This window comes from Gordionus sp. m RMFG-2023, chromosome 2 (genome assembly GCF_954871325.1).
Source record: "Gordionus sp. m RMFG-2023 chromosome 2, tfGorSpeb1-WG-v2, whole genome shotgun sequence".
Taxonomy (NCBI): domain Eukaryota; kingdom Metazoa; phylum Nematomorpha; class Gordioida; order Chordodea; family Parachordodidae; genus Gordionus; species Gordionus sp. m RMFG-2023.
Genome location: NC_088776.1, coordinates 29,863,922 through 29,889,082, shown reverse-complemented (window position 1 = coordinate 29,889,082; position 25,161 = coordinate 29,863,922). Strand labels below are relative to the sequence as shown.

Sequence of the window (25,161 nt, the reverse complement as noted above, 5' to 3'; positions counted from 1 at the left end):
TTAAAAAAATTCAAAAAGTTTCAAAACTTTAGCAAATTTTAAATTTAAATGAAACAGTATATTAAATTCTTGAAATTTATTAAAAATTTAGAATAATTATTTTGGACATGTTTTTATTTTTATATTTAAAATTACTTATTTATTTATTTTCATTAAAGTTTCGAAAGTTTCATTTAATTTTTTGATTCTATGGGCGCCCTATCAAAATTAAAAAATATTTACTAAAGGCGCGGAGGAAAAAAATAACCAAAGGTCATTTTAACTTCCATTCCCATTTGACATATAAAAAGGTATTAAAAATGTTTTGGATGTAATAAAATTATCACTCTAAGTAGGCGTTCTAAGATTTGTTGGGATGGAGAGGGGGGGGCAGAAATATATATATAAACATAATTATCGATATGGGTATAAATAAAAAATTAACTAAATTTTGTCTGATATAATAGTGTTGTATCTATCAATGCAAATGACAGATATAGACGATAAAATATTTTCGATAAAAAGAATAATATCATATTATTATTTATATTTATAGATTTTATTTTAATCAAGTGATTTTCCTCTTTGTGAGAAGGTTATATTAATTTATATATACTTTTTTAATGTGAATACAATTGATTTTTTTGGAGTTTCAATGATTTTTATATAAGGGTAATTACTATATTTTTAACCGGCTAAACCAAATTTTAAGCCGAAGACTATAACTTGGGCCTCTTAAAAGTATCAGCTCAAATTTGAAAGAAACGAATATAAATCATAACGCTTTAATGTTAAAGGATTTTATCCTGCACGAGTTGTAGATTGAGCCAAATTAGCAGACATTTATTACCCAACTATTGTGGGAATATATTATATGATTAAAAATCTAATAATGAATGTTGTTCAAAATCTATTATTATTTGACAGCGTGTATATATAAATATCACAATTAAATATTTCTTTCACAGTTAATTGATTTATATTAACAACCTAGCTATTTGAAAATTTCATATTCCTAATTAAACAATTAAAAGATTTTGTTAAAATTGTTTTGCCTGTAGTGTTGTAAAATCAGATAAATCCTAAAGTTACAAAAATTCTATTTATTAAGATTGAACTATACTAAAAGGTTAAGCGACAGTTTAGGCTAAAATGATGGTCGCTTAAAAATTATATTTAGCCTTTTTAGATTTGGCTCAAAATCTTTTTATTTGCCACTACTTGTCGGTGAACCAACTTGTAAAAAAATTAAGTTTATTGCTTTCTCGCTATAAAAATAATATTTGATTGTACAAAAATTTTAATTTTTATAACAATAATAAGGAAAAAGGGAATTAAAATTTAACATTGTTGAAAAATATTAAAAATTTTATATTTTGAGGAGGGGGCTCCTCCACAAAATTTGAAAAAGGGGTTAAATCAGAAAAAATTAGCGCAATACATTCCTGAATCAGAGATGTGCCCAAATTTTCATATACAATTTTAATTATCAAAAAATCCACATAGAAATAAATCGTGGAATATATAAAACGCTTCACAGTCAATATTAATAGGTTTTAATTTTTTTTATTTTAAATACCTTTTTTTTAAACATTTATTTAATTAACGTAATACCTTTACTAGCGGATAATAAGACATAGGGCTGTGCCGATATTAAATATCATATCGGCACCGATATTTAGCTTTTTCCAAAGATATCGGATAGGGTCGATACCTGTAAAAACCGATCCGATCTTTTTATTTTTCCTTATTTGTTAATTTATGTTATGTTTATTTATCTTACTTTATTATAATATTTTTTAAGTTATATTCTGTAGAAATAAAAAAATTAAATTAAATGCATAATTCGATTTTTTGCATAAAAAAATATTGATTTCTTAATTACATTCGGTTTAAAAGGGGTTTGGTGAAAAATCAGTATAAATATCGGATCGGTATCAGATGGGGTTTGAATCAATATCGGAAAATATCTGATCGGATTGGTGAAAAATTTGTGGATCGGCACAGTCCTAGTCGTAATACATTCCTGAATCAGAGATGTGCCCAAATTTTCATATTATACAATTTTAAATCAAAAAATCCACATAGAAATAGATCGTGGAATATATAGAACGCTCAACCGTCAATATTAATAGGTTTTAATTTTTTTCATTTTAAATACCTTTTTTTAAACATTTATTAAATTAACGTAATACCTTTACTAGCGGATAATAAGATATTAGGCATGTGTGGATGTATTTTCAGATCATTGATTGAGTAACCATGTCCTAATAAGTGCTAATATTATAAATACATCATTAAAAGATTTTCTGTTTTATCTCATCCTTCACAATTTAAAACTGTTTTAAAATAACTTATCACTTATAAAAATATGCCAACCAATTTGGCACCTATCATATAATATAAGGTCCTCTGCCAGAATGTAGGGGAAAGCTTAGTTGTTTGACCCCCCCCCCCAGTGAGGTTTTTTATAATATATTTAACTTTTAAACATCTTAAAATCGCTTATTAAATATTTTATGGAACCTCATGGCTTTATATTCTATTTTAAAACATTCCCGTTTTGCTTTTGCGAACAAAATCCCGCAAATTTAATTGCTTGCCATGACGAAGGCTTATCATTTATAAGCTTTCATTCATGTAATATTATATATATATTAATTAACCCTGCCCTTAAAAAATTCCTGGATCAGCGCCTGCCAAGGCTATAACTAGGGCTGTGCCGATCCACATATTTTTCACCGATCCGATCCGATATTGGTTCAAAACCGATCCGATACCGATACGATATTTATATTAATTTTTCACCACCCCTCTTTGAACCAAATGTAATTAATAAATCAATATTTTATATACATAATTTAATTTTTTTATTTCAACAATAATTTTAAAAAAAATATATAATAATATATCCATTTTATGTTGGTTTATAAAATTGTAATATTTAATATATAAAATTATAATATATTAGATTTTTTAAAATAAATATAAGAGCCTCTAGATTTTCAGGCGATAGGCTTCTACGATGAGGACTATCAATATCCCCTGCCGTACTGAAGGCAGACTCAGATAGACACTTGTTGCTGGAGGAGCCAAAAATTTACTTGCAAGTGTTGATAAAGTTGGATATTTTACAGCATTAACTCTCCAATATTCAAGTGGATTCACTGGGGATATAATATCAATATCATCAATGTTATTCGAGTTTTCTAAATAAATAACACAAATATAAAATTAGCATTTATAAAATCGTGGGTTTCATACAAACCCAATCTTTTGTTGATTTTGAAAAATCACCCAAAGAAATGGGTCAATCATAGCCCAACCAAGCAATATTTAAATTAATATGAAAAATATGTTGTTATACTTTCTATATATAGATTCTTTTAAATATTCCTTGATTTCTATTAGGTATGGCAGGTCATCATTTACATTACTATCGATTTCATTTATTACTAGTTTTTCTTTGATTTTCAATTTATAAGCATCCCTTAAATTAAATTTGCATTTTTTAATGTTATGTGGAACATTTTCTCATTGTCATTACCTAAGTTAACAATAAAATCTAAATTTATTTTAAAAAATATAAAACCTGGCGAATCTTTATTAGAAATTGGAAGTTGAACATTATCATCACCTTTAAAAAAAGACTCACATGCAGTCCTGAGCTTTTCTATGTATGATATGTTTTTTGGCAAAAAGAAATCCTTACATCGAGGATCAAGTAATGTTGCGACAACATAATTGTCATCATCATAAATATCAAAAAACCAAGTTGTTAATTGATTATTAGTGGTATTCTTCATAGTCTGCACACCTCTATCTGTGTCCCCATTAATTGTTAATTCACTTTTCAGAATTTCAACAAAGGGTATAACATTGCTAATTGAACATGATTCCGTACTTATTTCTTTTGTTACTCTCTGAATTGGTTCAAGAACATCAATTACCCTTTCTGCTAATTCCCACTCATATAATGAGAGATTTCCCAAATTAGGATTATCGATAATGAACAGCTGTACCGCCCTTTTTTGTTCTATCAATCTTTCGAGCATATAATAGGTAGAATCCAAACGGGTGGGCACATCCTGGATTAATTTGTGCTGGGCTAGACTTAATCGAATTTGAATTTCTTTTAGACAATTTTGTGCAATAGAAGAATGTTTAAAGTGCCCTACTATTTTTCTAACCCGGGCAAGCATGTCAATAATAGATCTCTGTGATAAAATTGCTGCCTGTGCAACCAATTGCAAACTATGTGCAAAACACGAAACGCTTTGAAATTTCCCATTTTTCATGGCCAAATTTATATTGGGTGCATTATCTCTAATGATTAGGTGTATTTTATTTTTCTTTATACCCCAATAATTATTTCATCTTAAATTTAAGCAATATTTATTGCTGTATGCGACTCATTAAATGTTTTAACATTTAGAACTCTATTAATTTGTTGAAAATTTTGGTTTATATAGTGGCATGTTAATGAGATGTGAGAATCGCAACCTGAATTTCTAGTCCATATATCTACCGTAAAGGATAAAAAAGAATCGTCAACCAAAATTTCTTTACGAATTTTTTCGGAGAGTATTTCATATATATCCGGAATAACTCCTTGCGAAAAATACTTTCTATTGGGAATTTTGTAATTTGGACATAAATGATGTAAAAGCCTTTTAAAGCCTATATCCTCCAAGATAGAAATCGGCTGGTGATCACACGCTATCATTTCCCCTATAAATTTAGAAATTATTATTGATTTAGGATCAGAATGTTTCCAAATATTAGTTTTATTAAGAATGGCTGATATTGTTGGCTGACTTTCAGGGCTCTTTTTTTTAAATTTGATTTGTTTTTTCTAATATTTCTCGTTCTTTTTGTGTTAGCTCTTCGAATTCCTTTTGATGGCAACGCTTCAGATGTTTCCTAATGTTAGTTGTATTGAACGAATTTTTCAGTATTCCTCTAGGTGAAATTAGAATTCCGCAGATGACGCATTTTGCAAAATTACCTTCATCTTTATCAAAATATTTCCATAATTCAGAAACCATATTTAAAATAATTTTTATTTAAAGTATAAATAATAAAATTGGTGTTATTCTTTTAAAAAATTAAAAATAAATAAAACTTTGGGTGTTCCTTTCTATTTTTATAAAAAAACTTGTAAAATCTATTTAAAAAAATAAATAACATTTGCATTGTTTAAAAAAAATTATTTATAAAATATTATTAATGTAAAATAGAAACTCGAAAAAATTTATTTTTTTTTAAAATATTTAAAAAAAAATTTTTTTATTAAAAAATAATAATTCAAAGTTTCATTACTCAAAAGTTTTATAAGAATTGCATTTTTAGAAAAAGGATCGGATCGGGTTTTTTACAGGTATCGGGCCGATCCGATATTTTTGAAAAACGCCAAATATCGGGACCGATCCGATCCGATATTTAATATCGGCACAGCCCTAGCTATAACCAATAATCTTCAGAATCTAAAAATGGTATGATTTTAAAAAGCTGAGAGGTTTAAGAATACAATAAATTATAAACCAAGATCGGATCCAAATTAATTTTTTTTAAACCAGGGCTTCATTTATTATAAATCTAAATTATAATTGTAGCATAGCAGCTATTAGAAATTGACACAAAATAATGTAAATAAAATAATAGATTATAAAAATACAATAATTTTATTAGTTAGAAAAAGAAATATAGTGTTTAAAAAAATTTTTTATACTTTTTGATATTTTATTGACTTTTCACTTTTTTGACTTACATTATTTTTTAAACTCTTGTATTATTTTTAAAATATATTATTGTAATTGAGATTTAAAATGTAGCAATAAATAAATTGAATAAATAAATTTGAATTTAAATAATAATCAATTCAAGTTGGAAGTATCAATCATTTTTAACATTAATTCACAAAAATAGGCATTTATATACAATAAAACTTGTCCAATTTGGTAACCATCATTGGGATCAAGATTTTTGCCCAACTAAAATAGTTTCCTAATTTATCAAGACTTTTTACCTTCTAATAGTTAATAGGAATTTAAATGGGATTTAGAATTTAGGTTTACTTAGGTAGTTGCCTGAATTATCAAGAATCCAAATGAAATAAATTTTAAAGGTCCAATTTGGTAACCGTCATGATGGGATCAAGATTTTTGTAGTGTTGTTAAACGGCTCGATTTGGATTTTTTAAAACGGCTAACTCAATATATTATATCTTATAAGCAAAAATTCAAGTTATTGTTCCATCCATCATCAAAAGAAGTAGAAATATCTGGTTCACCAGTCGTTTTTGACAGGTTAGATATTAGTCATTTATAATTATTAAAAAATATTTTTATCGTCATTATTTTCTGTATTTGAAAATTTCGCTCGTAAAAATAAGAATGATAAGCCAAAAAAGTATTTTTTTAGAAATGACCATTATGTACATTTTAGGGGTTAATGAATATTGATTGTCCTTGTAAATTTCAGGATTATATATCAAAAAATCATTATGCGTAAAATTATATAAAAATTTAATAAATCCGTGATTACACCTCCTAAATTGCATTATTTTAAAATGTATAAGGATTATGGTCGGAGATATTCTAGGGAAAACCCTATCGCAAGAAATGGAAACCCCTCCTAAATCTATCCATATATTTGGAAGTTTTTCCGAGCAAGATTGAGGCGTATGATGACAATCTTCGGACACTTCAAAAAAGGCACTTGTCTGATAAATCAAGTATCATGCTGCCATGAATGATTTGATTATTAGTGCCAGGATAATCAGATTCGTATTGTCGGATTGGTAATCGGCAGATATAAATTTAATATTAACAATATTGGATTGGGTCGGTCTTCAAAAGATGGTATCGATAATAGAGATTTATTAAACCGGCCCGCGGGGTAAAAAATAAAATAGGCTAAGCAATTCGTAATCGTTCCTCTACTAGGTCGTATTCAGAGTTTAAGATAATGTCTTCCAAATGTTTCAAAACATTAATTAGATTTTTTATTAAATCAAGATATGCTTTCGAGCATAATTAATATACGTCATCTGATTGGGGATTTAATTTTAATGTTCTCAATTGAGTGCTCTAGTATTAGGGTATAAATGTGCTTTCAAGATCTAGCATATCCTAATTAGATCTTTTAGATTTAGACATTTTCTCTGGTGACATACAATTACAACAGTGATGTTGACCAATCATTAGATTAAAAACATATAAAATATGGAAATTTTTTTTTAAAATTTATACGTCGACGTGCGCACATAAACGCTACATTTAAAAGTAGAGAGCTATTGCTATATCTATTTTACAAAAAAATAGCGCGCCAGCTACTTTAGAATTTTTATAAAATATTTATATTTCTTCAAATAAAAAATATTGACATAAAAATAAGACTATACTTTCAAATATATATAATTCATTTTTTATTGAATATACATTTCTATACTGGCATCCCAAGTCTAGAGCGACGATCAGAAAAGTATAAGCTTTGTTGTTGTAGTAAATAATCATTCAACACTAGCAATTGAGGGCAATGCAGTATTAAATTTATTATACATATTTTTTATATAAGAAAAATCGTCAAAAATTTTCATTTAAGTACATAAAATGACCCATATTTTTTTAAAAAAATTAATTTTGATGTTTACGCCATAATTATCAGTTATGGACTTACTCTTAATACTTGATTCAATATTCGATCTTATTTTTAAATTAAAAACGAGTTATTCAACATCAGTATAAGAAAAAGAGATGATTTTTATACATTTAACCCTGATTATCTCTGTTAACCCATTAATGGTCAACGTACCATATCTGCAACAGTTATTTATTGATTTTTCACATAAATTTTTTGAATTGAAATAATTTCACATATGATTCTTATAGCTCAAAGATTGTACTAACATAAAAAACATTTTTTTAAAAAATATTTACTTTAGATTGCGCTAGATGCCATTTAAGTTCGACAATTTTGCAAAAATGCCAAATGTTCTAGGCTCCCTCGTTGAAAGAGTATTTATCAACTGACATAAATTTATTTCTTATAGATGTCTTAACCTATTCTAATTAATTTTGGCTCATCATTTTATCTATTCTCGTATTAATAATCTTATGTTTTATGTACCATTTATGTAATGTTCACCACATAGTTCAAAAAAAGTAATTTTTCTAAAAGAAATTATATAAAAAAATTTGGCATAATATTTTATAAATTTTTGTTTATATTCTTACTAAACAAAAATACTATTTTTTCATCATGATATTTTTATTATTTATAAAAAAAAAAATTCAGAAAATTCATAATTTTATTGTTATTCTCATTATATTTTTTCAATATTAAAATTATTTGTAAATTATTAATTATCATCTTATATTTGCCATATTTTTAAATAATATCTAAAAATATTATTATATCCATGCTTTTCGATGAAGACCCTGTTTATAAAATAATGTTCTAATTACACTTAGCGATGAAGAAGATTTAAATGAAAACGATCTAACTGAGGGAGATAGAAATCCAATATCCAGCAGACATTGATATTGTCTCAAAAACCTCAATATTTACAAATCAAGAAAGCAAATTAAATTTTCGAAATAATTTAAAATGGAGAAAAATTGATCCAATACATCGAGACCTACTGATAATGATAGAAAATTATTATCGAATTTCAATTTGATTTAATTTGAAAAACTGCAATAGAAATATTAGAATTATTTTTTGATCAAGAAACTGTGGATCAATCACATAATTATTCTAAACAAAACAATAGACCAAATTCTATTTTTTAAATTATAACGATAGTAGATCCACAACAATGAAAGGATATATCTACAAATTATAGGCTTATAATTTCAATTAATAAGCGCAAAATTATAATAGTTTGAATTAGGGCTGTGCCGATATTAAATATCGGATCGGATCGGTCCCGATATTTCGCGTTTTCAAAAATATAGGATCGGCCTGATACTTGTAAAAAACCCGATCCGATCCTTTTACTAAAAATGCAATTCTTATAAAACTTTTGAGTAATGAAACTTTGAATTATTATTTTTTAATAAAAAAAAATTTTTTTAAATATTTTAAAAAAAATAAATTTTTTCTAGTTTCTATTTTACATAAATAATATTTTATAAATAATTTTTTTTAAAACAATGCAAATGTTATTTATTTTTTTAAATAGATTTTACAAGTTTTTTTATAAAAATAGAAAGGAACACCCAAAGTTTTATTTATTTTTAATTTTTTAAAAGAATAACACCAATTTTATTATTTATACTTTAAATAAAAATTATTTTAAATATGGTTTCTGAATTATGGAAATATTTTGATAAAGATGAAAGTAATTTTGCAAAATGCGTAATCTGTGGAATTCTAATTTCACGGGGAGGAATACTGAAAAATTCGTTCAATACAACTAACATTAGGAAACATCTGAAGCGTTGCCATCAAAAGGAATTCGAAGAGCTAACATAAAAAGAACGAATATTAGAAAAAACAAATCAAATTTTTTAAAAAAAGAGCCCTGAAAGTCAGCCAACAATATCAGCCATTCTTAATAAAACTAATATTTGGAAACATTCTGATCCTAAATCAATAATAATTTCTAAATTAATAGGGGAAATGATAGCGTGTGACCACCAGCCGATTTCTATCTTGGAGGATTTAGGCTTTAAAAGGCTTTTACATCATTTATGTCCAAATTACAAAATTCCCAATAGAAAGTATTTTTCGCAAGGAGTTATTCCGGATATATATGAAAAACTCCCCGAAAAAATTCGTAAAGAAATTTTGGTTGACGATTCTTTTTTATCCTTTACGGTAGATACAGGTGGCGATTCTCACATCTCATTAACATGCCACTATATAAACCAAAATTTTCAACAAATTAATAGAGTTCTAAATGTTAAAACATTTAATGAGTCGCATACAGTAAAAAATATTGCTCAAATTTTAGATGAAATAATTATTGGGGTATAAAGAAAAATAAAATACACCTAATCATTAGAGATAATGCACCCAATATAACTTTGGCCATGAAAAATGGGAAATTTCAAAGCGTTTCGTGTTTTGCACATAGTTTGCAATTGGTTGCACAGGCAGCAATTTTATCACAGAAATTTGACATGCTTGCCCGGGTTAGAAAAATAGTAGGACACTTTAAACATTCTTCTATTGCACAAAATTGTCTAAAAGAAATCCAAATTCGATTAAGTCTAGCCCAGCACAAATTAATCCAGGATGTGCCCACCCGTTGGGATTCTACCTATTATATGCTCGAAAGATTGATAGAACAAAAAAGGGCGGTACAGCTGTTCATTATCGATAATCCTAATTTGGAAAATCTCTCATTATATGAGTGGGAATTAGCAGAAAGGGTAATTGATGTTCTTGAACCAATTCAGAGAGTAACAAAAGAAATAAGTACGGAATCATGTTCAATTAACAATGTTATACCCTTTGTTGAAATTCTGAAAAGTGAATTAACAATTAATGGGGACACAGATAGAGGTGTGCAGACTATGAAGAATACCACTAATAATCAATTAACAACTCGGTTTTTTGATATTTATGATGATGACAATTATGTTGTCGCAACATTACTTGATCCTCGATGTAAGGATTTCTTTTTGCCAAAAAACATATCATACATAGAAAAGCTCAGGACTGCATGTGAGTCTTTTTTTAAAGGTGATGATAATGTTCAACTTCCAATTTCTAATAAAGATTCGCCAGGTTTTATATTTTTTAAAATAAATTTAGATTTTATTGTTAACTTAGGTAATGACAACGAGAAAAATGTTCCACATAACATTAAAAAATGCAAATTTAATTTAAGGGATGCTTATAAATTGAAAATCAAAGAAAAACTAGTAATAAATGAAATCGATAGTAATGTAAATGATGACCTGCCATACCTAATAGAAATCAAGGAATATTTAAAAGAATCTTTATATATAGAAAGTATAACAACATATTTTTCATATTAATTTAAATATTGCTTGGTTGGTGATTGACCCATTTGTTTGGGTGATTTTTCAAAATCAACAAAAGATTGGGTTTGTATGAAACCCACTATTTTATAAATGCTAATTTTATATTTGTGTTATTTATTTAGAAAACTCGAATAACATTGATGATATTGATATTATATCCCCAGTGAATCCACTTGAATATTGGAGAGTTAATGCTGTAAAATATCCAACTTCAACACTTGCACGTAAATTTTTGGCTCCTCCAGCAACAAGTGTCCCATCTGAGTCTGCCTTCAGTACGGCAGGGGATATTGATAGTCCTCATCGTAGAAGCCTATTGCCTGAAAATCTAGAGGCTCTTATATTTATTTAAAAAAATCTAATATATTATAATTTTATATATTAAATATTACAATTTTATAAACCAACATAAAATGGATATATTATTATATATTTTTTTTTAATTATTGTTGAAATAAAAAAATTAAATTATGCATAATTCTTTTATGCATAAAAAATATTGATTTATTAATTACATTTGGTTCAAAGAGGGGTGGTGAAAAATTAATATAAATATCGTATCGGTATCGGATCGGTTTTGAACCAATATCGGAAAATATCGGATTGGATCGGTGAAAAATATGTGGATCGGCACAGCCCTATTAAAAAATAACGATTTTATCAGCTTATTTTATTTTTTTATTATATCATCGCTACCAATCAATCATTATATATTTCAAAACTTAAACATTTTTTACAACCAAATGAATTTACGGTAATTTGAAATTTCTCTGAAAATTATGCATTTGTAATCCACGACGCTGTTCAAGGATTCCACTGGAATAATAATCAAGCCACTATCCATCCTATGATAGCATATTATAATAATAATGGCAATATAGAAAACCTTAATTATATGGTAATATCAGAGTCACTTCAACAATATGTTGTTGCAGTACATTTATACCAGACTAAAATGATAAAATTTTTGACCAATCAATTCAGCAAAAAGCCAAACAAAATATATTACAGCTCTGACGGATCAGCTGCGCAATATAAAAACAGAAATTTTTTTATAAATCTGTGTTATCATGAATCAGATTTTGGTGTAGCAGCTGAATGGCTTTTTTAAGCTACATCCCTTGGAAAAGGTCAATGTGACGGCCTTGGCGGAACATTATAAAGATTAGCAGCACGTACAAGCCTTCAGCGCATCAGTTCTGGACACATTTCAACGCCAGTTGATTTATCAGTTTGCAAAACAAAACATGCGATCATTAAATTTTACATATATAACCAACGAACAATACAATTTACAAGAGATTAAACCGAGAAAGATTCAATTTAGCTCGTCCCATTCCAAGTTTAAGTAAACTTAAATCAAAAATATATTCATATGCAGAGGACTTTCAAATTAACAATATCTCAAATGCCGATAATTGTCTTTTGCCGATATTAAAGGATTCGTAACATGTATTTATGACGATTTTTGGTGGTTAGCTACAGCACTAATTAAGAATGAAATTACTGAAGAGATATATATTTCCTTTTTACATCCCCATGGACCATAACCATCCCTCTTTTACCCCACAATTGCGGAAAAGATATGGTTACCCATTAATCAAATAACAATAGTAGATCCTATTATTACAAATTATCGTCTCAAGAAATTCTATTAATAAGCACAAAATGGAATAAGATTAAAACAAGAGGTATTTATTTTTATATTGTTTGTGTACAAAATTTTATAAAATGCTTATTTTACAATATACCGTTCTAATAAAATCATATCTGTATGGGCTGCCTGCTTACATATCGCCCTAGGACATAATTCTTGGTTGTACTCAATTGATTTTTTAATTTTAATCAAAATACTATTCATATTTTTATCAAAAATTATATATTATAAAAAAAAATTAGTATAACGCCATTTATATTGCATTTCTTTATTTATAAAAATAATAAAAATTCAAATAAAATTTAAAAAACAAAAATGGCTATCGACATTTTTTATTAAATCGTTTAATATAAAGGTAATAAACATTTTGAATATTAACACCCAAAAAAATTCCTTCCTAACAATGTTAATTTTTTATTTTTACCGGAAATAAGAAGACACTTGAAATTTTTTAATTTTATTTTATATTTTCCAACGTAAAATTTTAAGGGCTATAAATTGATATATTATTTGTAACTCTATCTTAAATATTTTTTAAAATAACAAGATTTAATGAAATCAGGCACTTCGCGATTTTCGACTTTAAAGGCGTATATCTTTGTATCTGGTTGAGCTAGCACTCTAAAATTTTGATTTTATTAACATACAACATAAATAACTACCATGCCAAGTTTCAATCATTTTTGAGATGGTCGGCCGAATCGCTGGTCGATTTATCATGGAATTACCCAAATTTAAGTACCTTCTTTGCATTCTATTTGCTTCGATAATTTATTTTACATCTCTAAGGCTTTTATCCTATTTGAAGTATTAGATTCTTGCAACAGGGACTATAAAAGAAAATTGACTTAAAAATTCTCCCCTCAAAAAAAGAGGGGCTATTACAACTGCTACAAATGAAATATTTGTAGTTTAATAGAATGATAGTTCAGTTGTGATGACAGTTGCCAGTAGCGTACGCAGGAATTTGGTGTGGGGGGGGGGGATAATTAAAATTTTTTTAAATAAAATTATTGTTATTTAAAAATATCAAGCATAAATTTATTAGGACTAATAACTATTTCTAATATACAAATTTAAATTGATATGAATTATAAAAAATTAAATATATAAACCGATATATAAAAATAAATTTGATTTAAAAATATTAAACGGATATAACCGGCGGCATATAAATACTTTAAATAAATCTGAATTATAAAATATTAAGTGGTTATAACCAGGATATGATGACTATAAAATAAATAATCCATAATAGAAATTTAAATTTTTTTGAGCTTTTAAAATTTATATATAAAGTATAAAAAATCTAAATGTTGGAAATATGAATAATTATATTTTTTATGTAAAAGAAATATATATATAAGACATTAAAAAATGATAGCACAAAAAATATTTATAATGTAAAATCCAATCTTCGTTGGGAGTGAGCTAATTTTTCAATTATCTCATCCGTGTTTGGCGTCAAATGCCTATGAATATTCAAAAGGGCCAGACCATTCAACCTACTTTCAGAAGTTGTACTTCTTAGGTACGTTTGTTCTCTCATTAGTTGCAGTACTAATGGAAAGAGTTGCTAATATATATAATAATTTCAATATATTGGGAAAATAATCTAAAAGATGTTTGAAATGATGCAAAGCATCCATAGCATTTTTTGGGACTATATCAACCATAGTTAATCTTTTATACCATAGTTGGCATTCAGCTAATAAAGCATCATGAGATACATTAATGTCTTCATGATAAAAATCTTCCAAATATTTTATTTTTTTTCTATCACCATCTGAAAAAGGTTCAGAGGGCTTTTGCGGAAGTAATATCTGCAGATTGATAAGTGCTTCTTGATGAATTAAAAACCTTTCATTTACTTGGATTATAAATATATCCAAAAGAGGTATAAAGACATTTATTTTATAATATTCTTCTATTGACCCTATATTAATATTTGGACGATAAGTTTGCCTTACTGCAAGTCGAGGGAGACAAATATTGAACTCGTATAGCTCTGCTTTTGATTCAACATTAACATATAAAATATGAAATTCCTCATCAGCATTAGCTCTAATTTCTTTGAGTTCTAATAAAATTGTCTCTGCTATTCTCATCATCTCAATCAAATCAATATCAGGTGTTTAAAAAGTATTACATAAAATAGTTGTATAATTATTTATTAATACATTCTAATGCGAAAAAAAAATTTGGTATAAGTATTGAATCCAGTAACTTGCTTGCTTCTGAAGAAATATCTCTTTCAGACCATTGTGATATTTCTGTAAGAGCATTAATAATCGGCTCTTCTAACTCGATAAAAGCTGTTACTATGTCGAAGACTCCATCTTGTTGGACAAGCTTTTTGCAATTTTTTTCTCCTTGTTGGGCAAGGAGTTTCAGATATAATTCTGTTCAAAATATTTTGACGCTTGCGGTATCTAAACATCCAATAGATGCTAGATATTTTACCTGATATAAATATAAAAAATTTAATTTTAATAATTAAAAACCTAAGCAATTTGATATCAATGGTAAAGAACATGAATCCGATATTGCTAAGTTGAGTGAATGGGCAGCACAGTGGACATATATAGCTGTTGGGCATTTTTTTAATAAATGCCTGAAGCCCATTGAATTGTCCACTCATTGCACGTGCTACATCATACCCTTGCCCACGTATCATATTTATATTTAGCTATATTTTTGAAAATAATTATATAATAAGATTAATTATTACTTTTAAATTTTTAAGATTCAGAAATATTACATCAGCTAAGAAGACCCAGTCATGCTTGAAACAGGAATAAATTGGAGAAACATTTCCTTGATAATGTTTTTATGAGTATCTACATATCGCGCACACAACATCTGCTCAATGCCAGCAATGTCCGTGGTCTTATCTGCCAAAATTGAGAAGCATGGGGCAGAATTGATTTCAACAATCAATTTTTCTAAAATGATATTGTTGCAAATATCAATTATCTCATTTTGTATCCTAGGGCTGAGATAAGTAGCATTTTTATTGGTACTAATGAGGCTCTCCATTAATACAGGATCTCCTAATGCTTTAAATTTTAAAAGTCCACGGAAATTACCTTCGTTATCATTATTATTAAAATTTAAGCTTCCTGAATCCTTGTGGCCACGAAGTGCTAGGCCTTGCAAGCCACAATATAAAATAGCCTCAATAGTTAGTTTTATCTTGCCTCTATTTTCTTTTGCAATTTTAACCCTATTTTTATCAATTATTGATGAAATGGGAATCATATCCCCCTTTTGAATTGATTCTTTTGAGGAAATCATCAGTTCACAGCTTTTGTTTATTAAATTATTATACTATACTTTTTTGCTATTTGGCATGATTTTCACCTTCAGCGTTTTTAAAAAAAAGTCTAATATCCATGACTAGAAATTTGAAAATTATAATACCGGTAAATTTAAAAATAATAGATAAATATTACGCCACAAGGAAAACTTGAAAATGAAATTAATTGATAAAGTAAATTAGTAAATGAAAAAGGTAATAATATAAAAATTTAAAAAGAAATAGATATGAATAATTATAATAAAATATAAAACTATAAAAAATAATATTTTTGAAAAATATGTCCGGCATCTGCATTTTGGCTTTGAGAGGGGGGGGGGATTTGCCCCCCTGCCCCCCACCCCGCTGCGTACGCCAATGACAGTTGCATCAACAGATGTTGTGACTCATAGTCAGACAAGATATGTATATGTGACATGTGTCAAATACCAATACATATTGATTGTTTAAAAATTTTATAAAATATAAAAATTATAAATTTTGAAATTATCTATCGTATTATTTCGATTTTTTGCAATAAGATAATTGCAGTGGCCCCTACAACGGGGGGGGGGGGGGGTCCGAAACTGCTTCAGTAAATTTGAGTCGGGGTACTTTTCTTTTAAAAAAAAATTTTCTTTAATTTTTTTAAAATTCTTTATTATTTAATTCTTTTACTGTTTTGTTATATCCATCATGATCAAGTGATTTCTGGTTTGTAAATGTAATAATAAGACCCTGGCCCCAACTTAATATTTAATTTAATATATATTGACAAAAGTTTTGGTCGATGTTTAGTAAATTAGGTTGTTATCCGAGATTTCTTGTCATAAATTATTTTTCCAATTTTAAAATATGCCTAAAAATATTAACCAAAAAAAATACAAATGCCTAATTAAAAATTGCAAATCGCTTAATATAAGAGATGATTAGAAATTGGATTACTTATACAGTGAAGCGTGTGTTAAAAATCCACTAACATTAAAACGGGATAAATATAATAAAATTTTATTTTAATTTAATACATATTGAAATTAAATATGGTCAAGCAATTAATTAACAGGATTAATCGTTTTTAAATTAATAAAAAGAAATTATGTTGTAAATATAAATTTGTAATAAAAAATGGAAATTTTTTTTTGATCTTCTTTGAGAATGTTCAAGTAAGATTTTTGTTTAAATTTTATCTAAATCATTTTTTGTAAAAAGTCTTTTTGATATTTGAAAATATTTTAGAATTTCTTAAATGTATCTATTTTGAAATTTTGCACCAATTTATTTCGATAAAAATATGATAATACTATAAATTTTTATAATAACTTAGATAAAATAATTAATACATAAAAAATATAATTATAATTTATCAAAATATTCTTTTGTTCCATGAATTTGATGATGGTACCTATTTAGAAATTAAAAGAGTTAATATTATAATTATTAATACAAATCAATTAAAAGGATTACCTAATTAATCAGTTGCCCGCGATAACCCAACTCCAAATAGTTTTGCATGTGATTGTAAAAGTTAGTAAAATCATAAGGAATAAATCCGTGTAAGAGCTGAACCAATAATTTCATCTCTTGAATTAGGGCGGGTGTTTATTGCTGGATATTTATTTTTCAAGACTCCAAAAAAATTTTCGATAGGATTTAGCTGAGGTGAATATGGTGGTAGATATTCAATCCAATCTTTATATGCATCGATAAGATGGCTTCTATGGATAGATGCGTTATCCATTACAATAATTGCATCTGGTGGTAAGACACTGATAAGATCTGTCATAAAATCACGGAATAACAACCCATTATAAGCTCCTTCGATTATTTTATAATGGATTACCCCTCCAATTCTAATTGTACAAAGTATGCTTACATTTTTACCCTTAGAGGATGGAATTTTTATTACTGGACGGACATTGTATGGTGCCCAGGCGTAGATTGGTACAACGTGCAAGTTTATTCTAGTTTTATCTAAGAAATATAATTTTTCTCTTGGAGTATTTAAGATCTTTACACAAGTGATTTAACGAATGCCCCAGGAGTATTTCTTCTATCAGGCTCCTTGCCAGCTCTTTTTTTCGACCAACCTATATTTTTTATATATTTGCTAATTGTTGTTTTCGTTCTTGGACTACCAGGAGGTAAATTTTCTATTATCTGCTGGATAGTAAGAGTATTATTATCCATCAATAAATTTATGATGAGTCTTTCAATTATGGAAGTATCTTTTTTTATACTTCCTCTTTTTTGAATATTATATTCTTTTAAAGGTTCTCCATTAATATCTGGGAATGTGTCCCGTCTAAATTTATGAACTGATGCTGTAGACATTTCGATGTATTTTGCAATGTCTTTAATTTTCATCTGTTCTCTTTCTGGCATTGATAACATTTTAGTAACTATATCTATTTTTTCTTTATTCCAATATTTGTGTATTCTTTTTGGTCTTTGAATTCTCGACGAAGACTGGGAGTTTTCATTTAAATTGGAAAAATTAATATTACTATTGGAAAATATAAAAAATTAATAAATATTTTTTTACTTATTTAAGAAAAATTTTTAAAATTAATAAATATTTTTTTACTTATTTAAGAAAAATTTTTAAAATTAATAAAAGTCTAACACATTTTTTTATTTTTAATGAAATTTCCAACACAACTATTAATCTTGTTAATTAATTACTTGTCCATATTTAATTTCAGTATGTATTAAATTAAAACTTTATTATATTTATCCCCTTTTATTGTTAGTTGATTTTTAACACTCGTTTCACTGTAGTATTAAAATGAATAAAGTTTTTTGCTTAACATGTCTCGTATTTGGAGGTCTACACACAAATTCAAAATGGACATGTGAAGGTCTAGATAAATTGCAGAATATTAATCGTGATATTATTCTGCATGAATCTTCACAGGCACATATGATGGCCGATTATGGAAGGCTTTCTCACAATAAAAATTCGATATTAAAATTTATAACACCCAAGAAAGAATGTGTAGATAAAAACCGTTCTATCATAAGAATTATAATTAGGGATGTACCGATATTTTATATCGGATCGGATTGGGCCGATATTTCGCCCATTTTAAAATATCGGTTATCGGCAAATATTAAATTTTCCGATATCTAAAAATCCATTTATTTTTATAAATAAAATCGAAATATATTTTTATGCCTAATTATTTTAATAGTAATAATTAGTTAATAAACATTCTGCAATATAGTTATTTTTTTTCGCATTCTGTTTAAAAAAGTGTTCATTAATCTCTTCAGAATCTGTTTTTAGTGATACTAGTGATATTAACAGTCCCCATCACCGCAGACCGATCTCTGATAAATTGGAAATTTTGGTATTTCTAAAAAGAAATCTTCGATAAATTAATTTTATATATTAATTTCAAATTTCAATATATTTGTTTATTACTAATTATGTAAATAGATTAATGTTATTACTTATTATATAAATAATTGCAATTGAATTGAATATAAACTATAACTGATCATTATAATATATTTAAATGACATATGTTATGGTATAGTAAAATTATAGATGTTGTACTAATAAAAAGAATATTAAAAATTAAAACCGGTATCTTTACAGAATACAAAATTAGATATGATATCGGATCGGTTATCGGCCGATATCAATTAAATATCTGGAATATCGGATCGGATCGGCCTCCAAAAAGCGGTATCGGTGCACCCCTAATTATAATAAGATGTTTAGATTATTTAATATCTTGTAACCAAGCCTTCTGGGGGAACAGGCAACAAGAAGGAAATATGATGAGCTTATTGCACATTCTGAACCTGTATTTGTACATACAACAAAATGAAGAAAGAAAAAGGGATTAAAAACGAAATTATTCAAATCTATTATCATATAGTAACATAAATATTCTCATTGAAACCATGAAAAATATGGTTATAAAAAAAATTCAAAATGAGATTACATTTAACAGGTGCTTTTCAATCATAGTTGATGGCACATATGATGTTTCGAAATCAGAAGCAATAGCTTTGATAGACATATATTGTACGGGAAATATCACAAGTCTCGATATTAAGCATAATATAATATCCAAACTTGGCTCGATGAATTTACCCCTTAAATTTCTAGTTGGGCAAAGTTATGATGGCGCCTCAAACATGAGTGGAAAAATCAATGGTGTGCAGACCTTGATTAGAGCAGAGGCGCCAAAGGCAGCTTTTATTTGGTGTTAATGTCATCGATTAAATTTAATCATTGTTCAATTATGCCAATCAATTAAAGAACTTCGAAATGTTCTAGGAATACTAGATGAGATTTATATCTATTTTAATGGTGTAAAAAGATATGAGGTACTCAAAAAATGTCAGTGTAATGATCTGAAAAAATTGCAACGATTTATACGCATCAAGAATACCACTCGGTAATAATATCTTATTTATTTAGTATAAAGCTATTGTAAATATTTTTCTACTTTATGATGCCTTGAGGGCAGCTTTAACAAATTTAAAGGATTCTAAGGATCCTGCCACTTCCACTATGGCTAGTGGTATAGTCTTTAGAATAGAAAAATTTGATTTTATCTTATCACTTTGTGTTTGGGATAAAATATTGTTGATAACAAGTTTGGCTTGTACAAAATTGCAAACCATTTCGAAGGATATGGGTTTGCAATAAATCCAATTCAATTGGCAAAAGATTGCTTGATTAATTTAAGTATAATATAAATTATAGTCTTAATTATTTTTTAATCCAATAGATAATAACACTGAAATTTTGGATGTTTTTTCAAAGATACAAGATTTTATGAAGGAGAGAAATTTACCTTTTGATTTTGAAAGTTCTAGAATTCAAACATTACAATCCAAAAAGGAAAGGTATATATACTTTTCATCATTAAATATAGAAATTTTTTTAGCTTTAAAATATGTGGTATGCTGCACTCGATTTAATTATTATGCAGTTTAACGAAAAATTTGATGAAGATTCGATGAAATTTTTACATCTAACATCATTTTTTACGCCAAAGGGAATGGCAGAAAAATCAATTATTAAAAAGATATCGAGGATATCTGTGAATTTTACAATTTAAATTCAAGTCAAATTTTAGAAGAAATGTTGAAGTTTAGTAATATTTATAAGATGACCAAAATGGGGAATGTAATTATTACTCATGACCTATAGGTTCGAGAATCTAAAGATTTGTCAGATTCTGTGAATTGTAAATTTATTTAATTAAAATATTTTTACCAATACATTATTTAGCTTCTTCTGATGATAATGATAATTCAGGGACTTACGATTCAGATTGGAAAAACTATTCATTTATTTTACCTTATCGTCTACTTTTAAATTTTTCTGATTTCCCTAATTTAAGAATTTTATATAAATATTTATTAACCATTCCTACTGCCGAAAGAGTCGTGAGTAAAATTAAATTAAATAAAAGACTTCGTAGTACCATGAAAGATTCATTTCTCAATAATTTAACCATATTATTAATGGAAAAAAATTTATTTAACAATTAAATATTGATGAAATTATAAATTCTTTCGCTTTCTCTTCCCCTAATTTATCTAAATTATTAATTTAAAAATAATATTTATAAAGTATATATTTTTTGCATTTTATTTACATTATATATTAAAAATTGATGCAATAAAAATAATTTTTGAAATTTATGGGTGTCATAAAATAATTATCATTTTTTCGAGGGGGGGGGTGCTTTTCAAAGGGGTACTTTTCTGGGGGGTATTTATTCTGCTTCATTCGCTCAGAAAGTGTAGGAGCCACTGGATAATTATATCTTATTTTTATAGCCCTAATGGTCAACATTGCAGATATGCAACTGTTCAGATTTACTTTTTAGGATGATTTTTTCATGCCTATTTTTTATGATTTTTTAGTTTGACTAAAATAAATAAAATTTGAAAAAATCAAGAATTTTCATCAGCTGAAAAAAGAGTGGCCAATAATGGGTTTATAGATGCTAATGCATTAAAATTTTCAGTATGATCTAATGGATTATCAAAATTGAAAAGGGTTGACCAAAAATCATGTGTAGCATTAAAGCTACTGCTACTGAGTAATTTTTATATTTTCAGAGTGATTAAAAATTGTGACAGGGCAATGATTGACTGGCATGCAGGTACTTATATAGACACAAAATGTGATGGTCAGAAACTTTGTACAAAAATATTTGGAATAGGGAATGTCAGGTTGGGCCATGCCTGATTTTTCTTAAAATTTTTACAAGCCAGGTTAAGCAAATTTTTAAAAAAACATAATGGGTGTCAGACTTGACCATGCTAATTTTTAAAATAACTATAACAGGCCAGGTGGAGCAGGGCCAAAAAAAATTGGGGCCTGGCTGGTTCTGACAATTTGTGCAAATTTTTTTAACAAGCCAAAGGAAACTGGACTTTGCAAACCTTAGGGCTATTCCAATATTAAATATCTGGTCGACACCAATATTAAACGTTTTTTTTAAATATTGGATGGGCCAATATTTTCCAAAAACTTGATCAAATATTTTTATTGTCTTTGGTTATTTTATGATTTTATTTGCATGGTCTGACCCTAATTTGAAAAAAGAAATTCAGTATATAAACATTGCAAATGAGAATATATGTTTATTTTTTTAAACAAAATGATGAACAATATTTTTTTTAATTTTTGATAAACTTTGAACATGATTGTGTTTTTTTGACGAATTCTTTTATGGTTTAAGTTTGTTTAATATCAAAAAATCTTCTTATTTTTATATATTTGAATTCAAGTTTTTTAAGAAAAATAGGTTATTTTTAAATCATTTGTTTGCTTTATCACATGTGAATTTTTTTTAAATCCCCAACTATTTCTGTCTTATAACATGTTTATTTGAATAATTTATTTATTTTTTATAAATTAGCATAAGATGTATTTTGATATTTCATTAATATCATCTGATTCTAAACATCACCATGACCCAAATATAAAATATACTTTAAAGTAACATCCCATATGGGCCTAAATTTAAAAATTTACCAAAATTTTTTATAAGACTTGATCCTTAATAATAAAATTATTAATTAGACTTATAACATGTGATAGTGATTCATAATATAACAAGTTTCTTAATTAGACATAAGTTAAATTATAATTAAAAATTGTTATAGAAGGTTTAAGAAAAATATAAGCATAAAATTTTTAATATATGCCATTTTCATGGCTAATTTGCCTGTTATTGTAAAACTTAAGAATTAATTAGAAAATTTAATTATAATAATTATTAGATAATTAAAATAAAACTAATTTATCAGCATAACTTTTAAAAGACAAAATCTTTATTTTATAAAATAAAAATTGAATTTATTTTTAGCAAACCAAAGATTCTTGAGGCTTATTTATAGGAACAATTCTAATAACTGCCTTGAGTCCTCCAAGAATTAAAATAGAGTTTAAAGTAATTGTGTCAAAGGTCCATGTAGAACAGTAATAAATTTCTTCAGCCTTTAAAATAAAAACAATTTTTAACAAAATGATTAGTATTTTACATCATCATCTATTAAAGTTGTTAATAGTTTGAGTTGCCCATTCAATTGGCATAAGTATATTGATGCCTAATAAAACTTATAATAAATTTAAATGTAATGGCAAGAATTTCACATTATTTCCCCCAACAGTACAGAAAATTGTGCCCTTTTCACTATTAACAATTGGGTTAAAGCTCACGCCAAACAATGGCTGAGAGTGATTTTCCTAAATAAGTTAAAATATAAATAATTTAAAAAGGAAATACTCAATTTGATTAAAATAATGAATCCTTTTGGGATTTTATATTACTAAATGGCAGAGAAAACTTATTGCATAATTCTATTTTAGATATTTATAAAATAAAGATGATTTGTATGATAAATAAAATATAGAATTAAAGGATACCTTATAGCTGCATCTAAATATAAATTTTAAAGGGGTTAACGTTTGTACATTTTTACAAATAGTTTTTTTAGATTTAAATCTTTCGCTTTTCATGACAGTTTGTTTCGAGTCAAAATAGAGAAAAATGGTGAAATACACTTAAAATTTCCGTGATCCGTGATATATAGCATTAACAACTGAGCTACGCTAGGTTTTCCTCATTTCCATCGAATTGGAACATAAGTTAATTGGGGTGTAAAGTTAAAAAAAATATGAGGAACCGTAAATATTAAGCCAAGGAAAACTTGAAATCGAAATTAATTGATAAAATAACTTTGTAAATGAATGTGATAAATAAATGTAATTAAATATATATATATGAGATAGGAATAAATATGAAAAAATATAAATTAACATAATATTTTTGAAAAATATAATCCGGTATCTATATTTTTTAGATTTGGGCCTGCCTATCATACTCCTATTTCTTTTATCTTTATATTTATTCCATTTTTTATACATATTTGAAATAACGAAGCATCAATCTAAATGAAAACTGCTTATGATGTACATTCTCATGTGGTTTATATTTAAGACGTTGTGGTAGATAATATCCTCTAAAGTAATGACCATCCAATTCTTAACAAAATTAAAATTTATTTAAGATTGAATCTTACACACTTATTTACTGATTCCAAATATATGATTAATATAATCAATTTTCATTCTGTTTTTATAGATATATACATTAAGAATTTTATTCAGCATAAATTGATGTAATATCTCATGAGGTTTATGTCCAAGAAGTTGTGGTTGATTTATTATACATAGTAATGACTATTCAATTCTCAGAAACATTAAAAATATTAACATTCAAAAATTAATAAGATTTTTTAAAAATATTAAATAATCGATTCTAAATATATAGTGAAAGGGGGGATATTTTTTATCAGATGTTAAAACAAAATAAAATGATACTATTATATTTTTATTTTAATCATACTTAAACATTAATCTATGTTAAAAAAATTTTAAACAACTTTTTTAAAAAAAAAACTTTTTAAAAAAAACATATTTTTTCACATATCATTTACATAATTTAATATTTTTGTATATTTAATTTAATATTAATTAATTTATCAATCTTATAATGTTTAATATAGACTACATTCTTTATAACTTTAATACATCTCCTTTACTCTCAAGTACTTCTGTAAATTATTCTTTGCCAATCTCAGATGGGAATGATATGGAAAATTATCAATCACATTCTAATATTTCTGCAAATAATAATTCTTTAGCAACTATTAATGAAAATATAAATCTTTCTCAAATATCA

General features: G+C 26.6%; 1 protein-coding gene across 3 annotated transcripts in view; it reads right to left on the bottom strand.

Annotated features, from left to right (window-relative positions):
* LOC135923570 (polycomb protein esc-like) overlaps nucleotides 1–24,101 on the bottom strand; it is a 58,340-nt gene extending 34,239 nt beyond the window's left edge. For all 3 annotated transcript variants that reach the window (XM_065458394.1, XM_065458392.1, XM_065458395.1), the window contains exons 1-5: nucleotides 23,844–24,101; nucleotides 23,571–23,663; nucleotides 23,459–23,524; nucleotides 23,289–23,414; nucleotides 2,175–2,256 (exon numbers count right to left, since the gene is read on the bottom strand). In XM_065458394.1, coding sequence (XP_065314466.1) covers nucleotides 2,175–2,256; nucleotides 23,289–23,414; nucleotides 23,459–23,524; nucleotides 23,571–23,663; nucleotides 23,844–23,936 — 460 coding nt within the window. In that variant the 5' untranslated portion in view covers nucleotides 23,937–24,101. The remainder of the gene's footprint in view (nucleotides 1–2,174; nucleotides 2,257–23,288; nucleotides 23,415–23,458; nucleotides 23,525–23,570; nucleotides 23,664–23,843) is intronic.
* Between the last annotated feature and the right edge of the window lie 1,060 nt (nucleotides 24,102–25,161).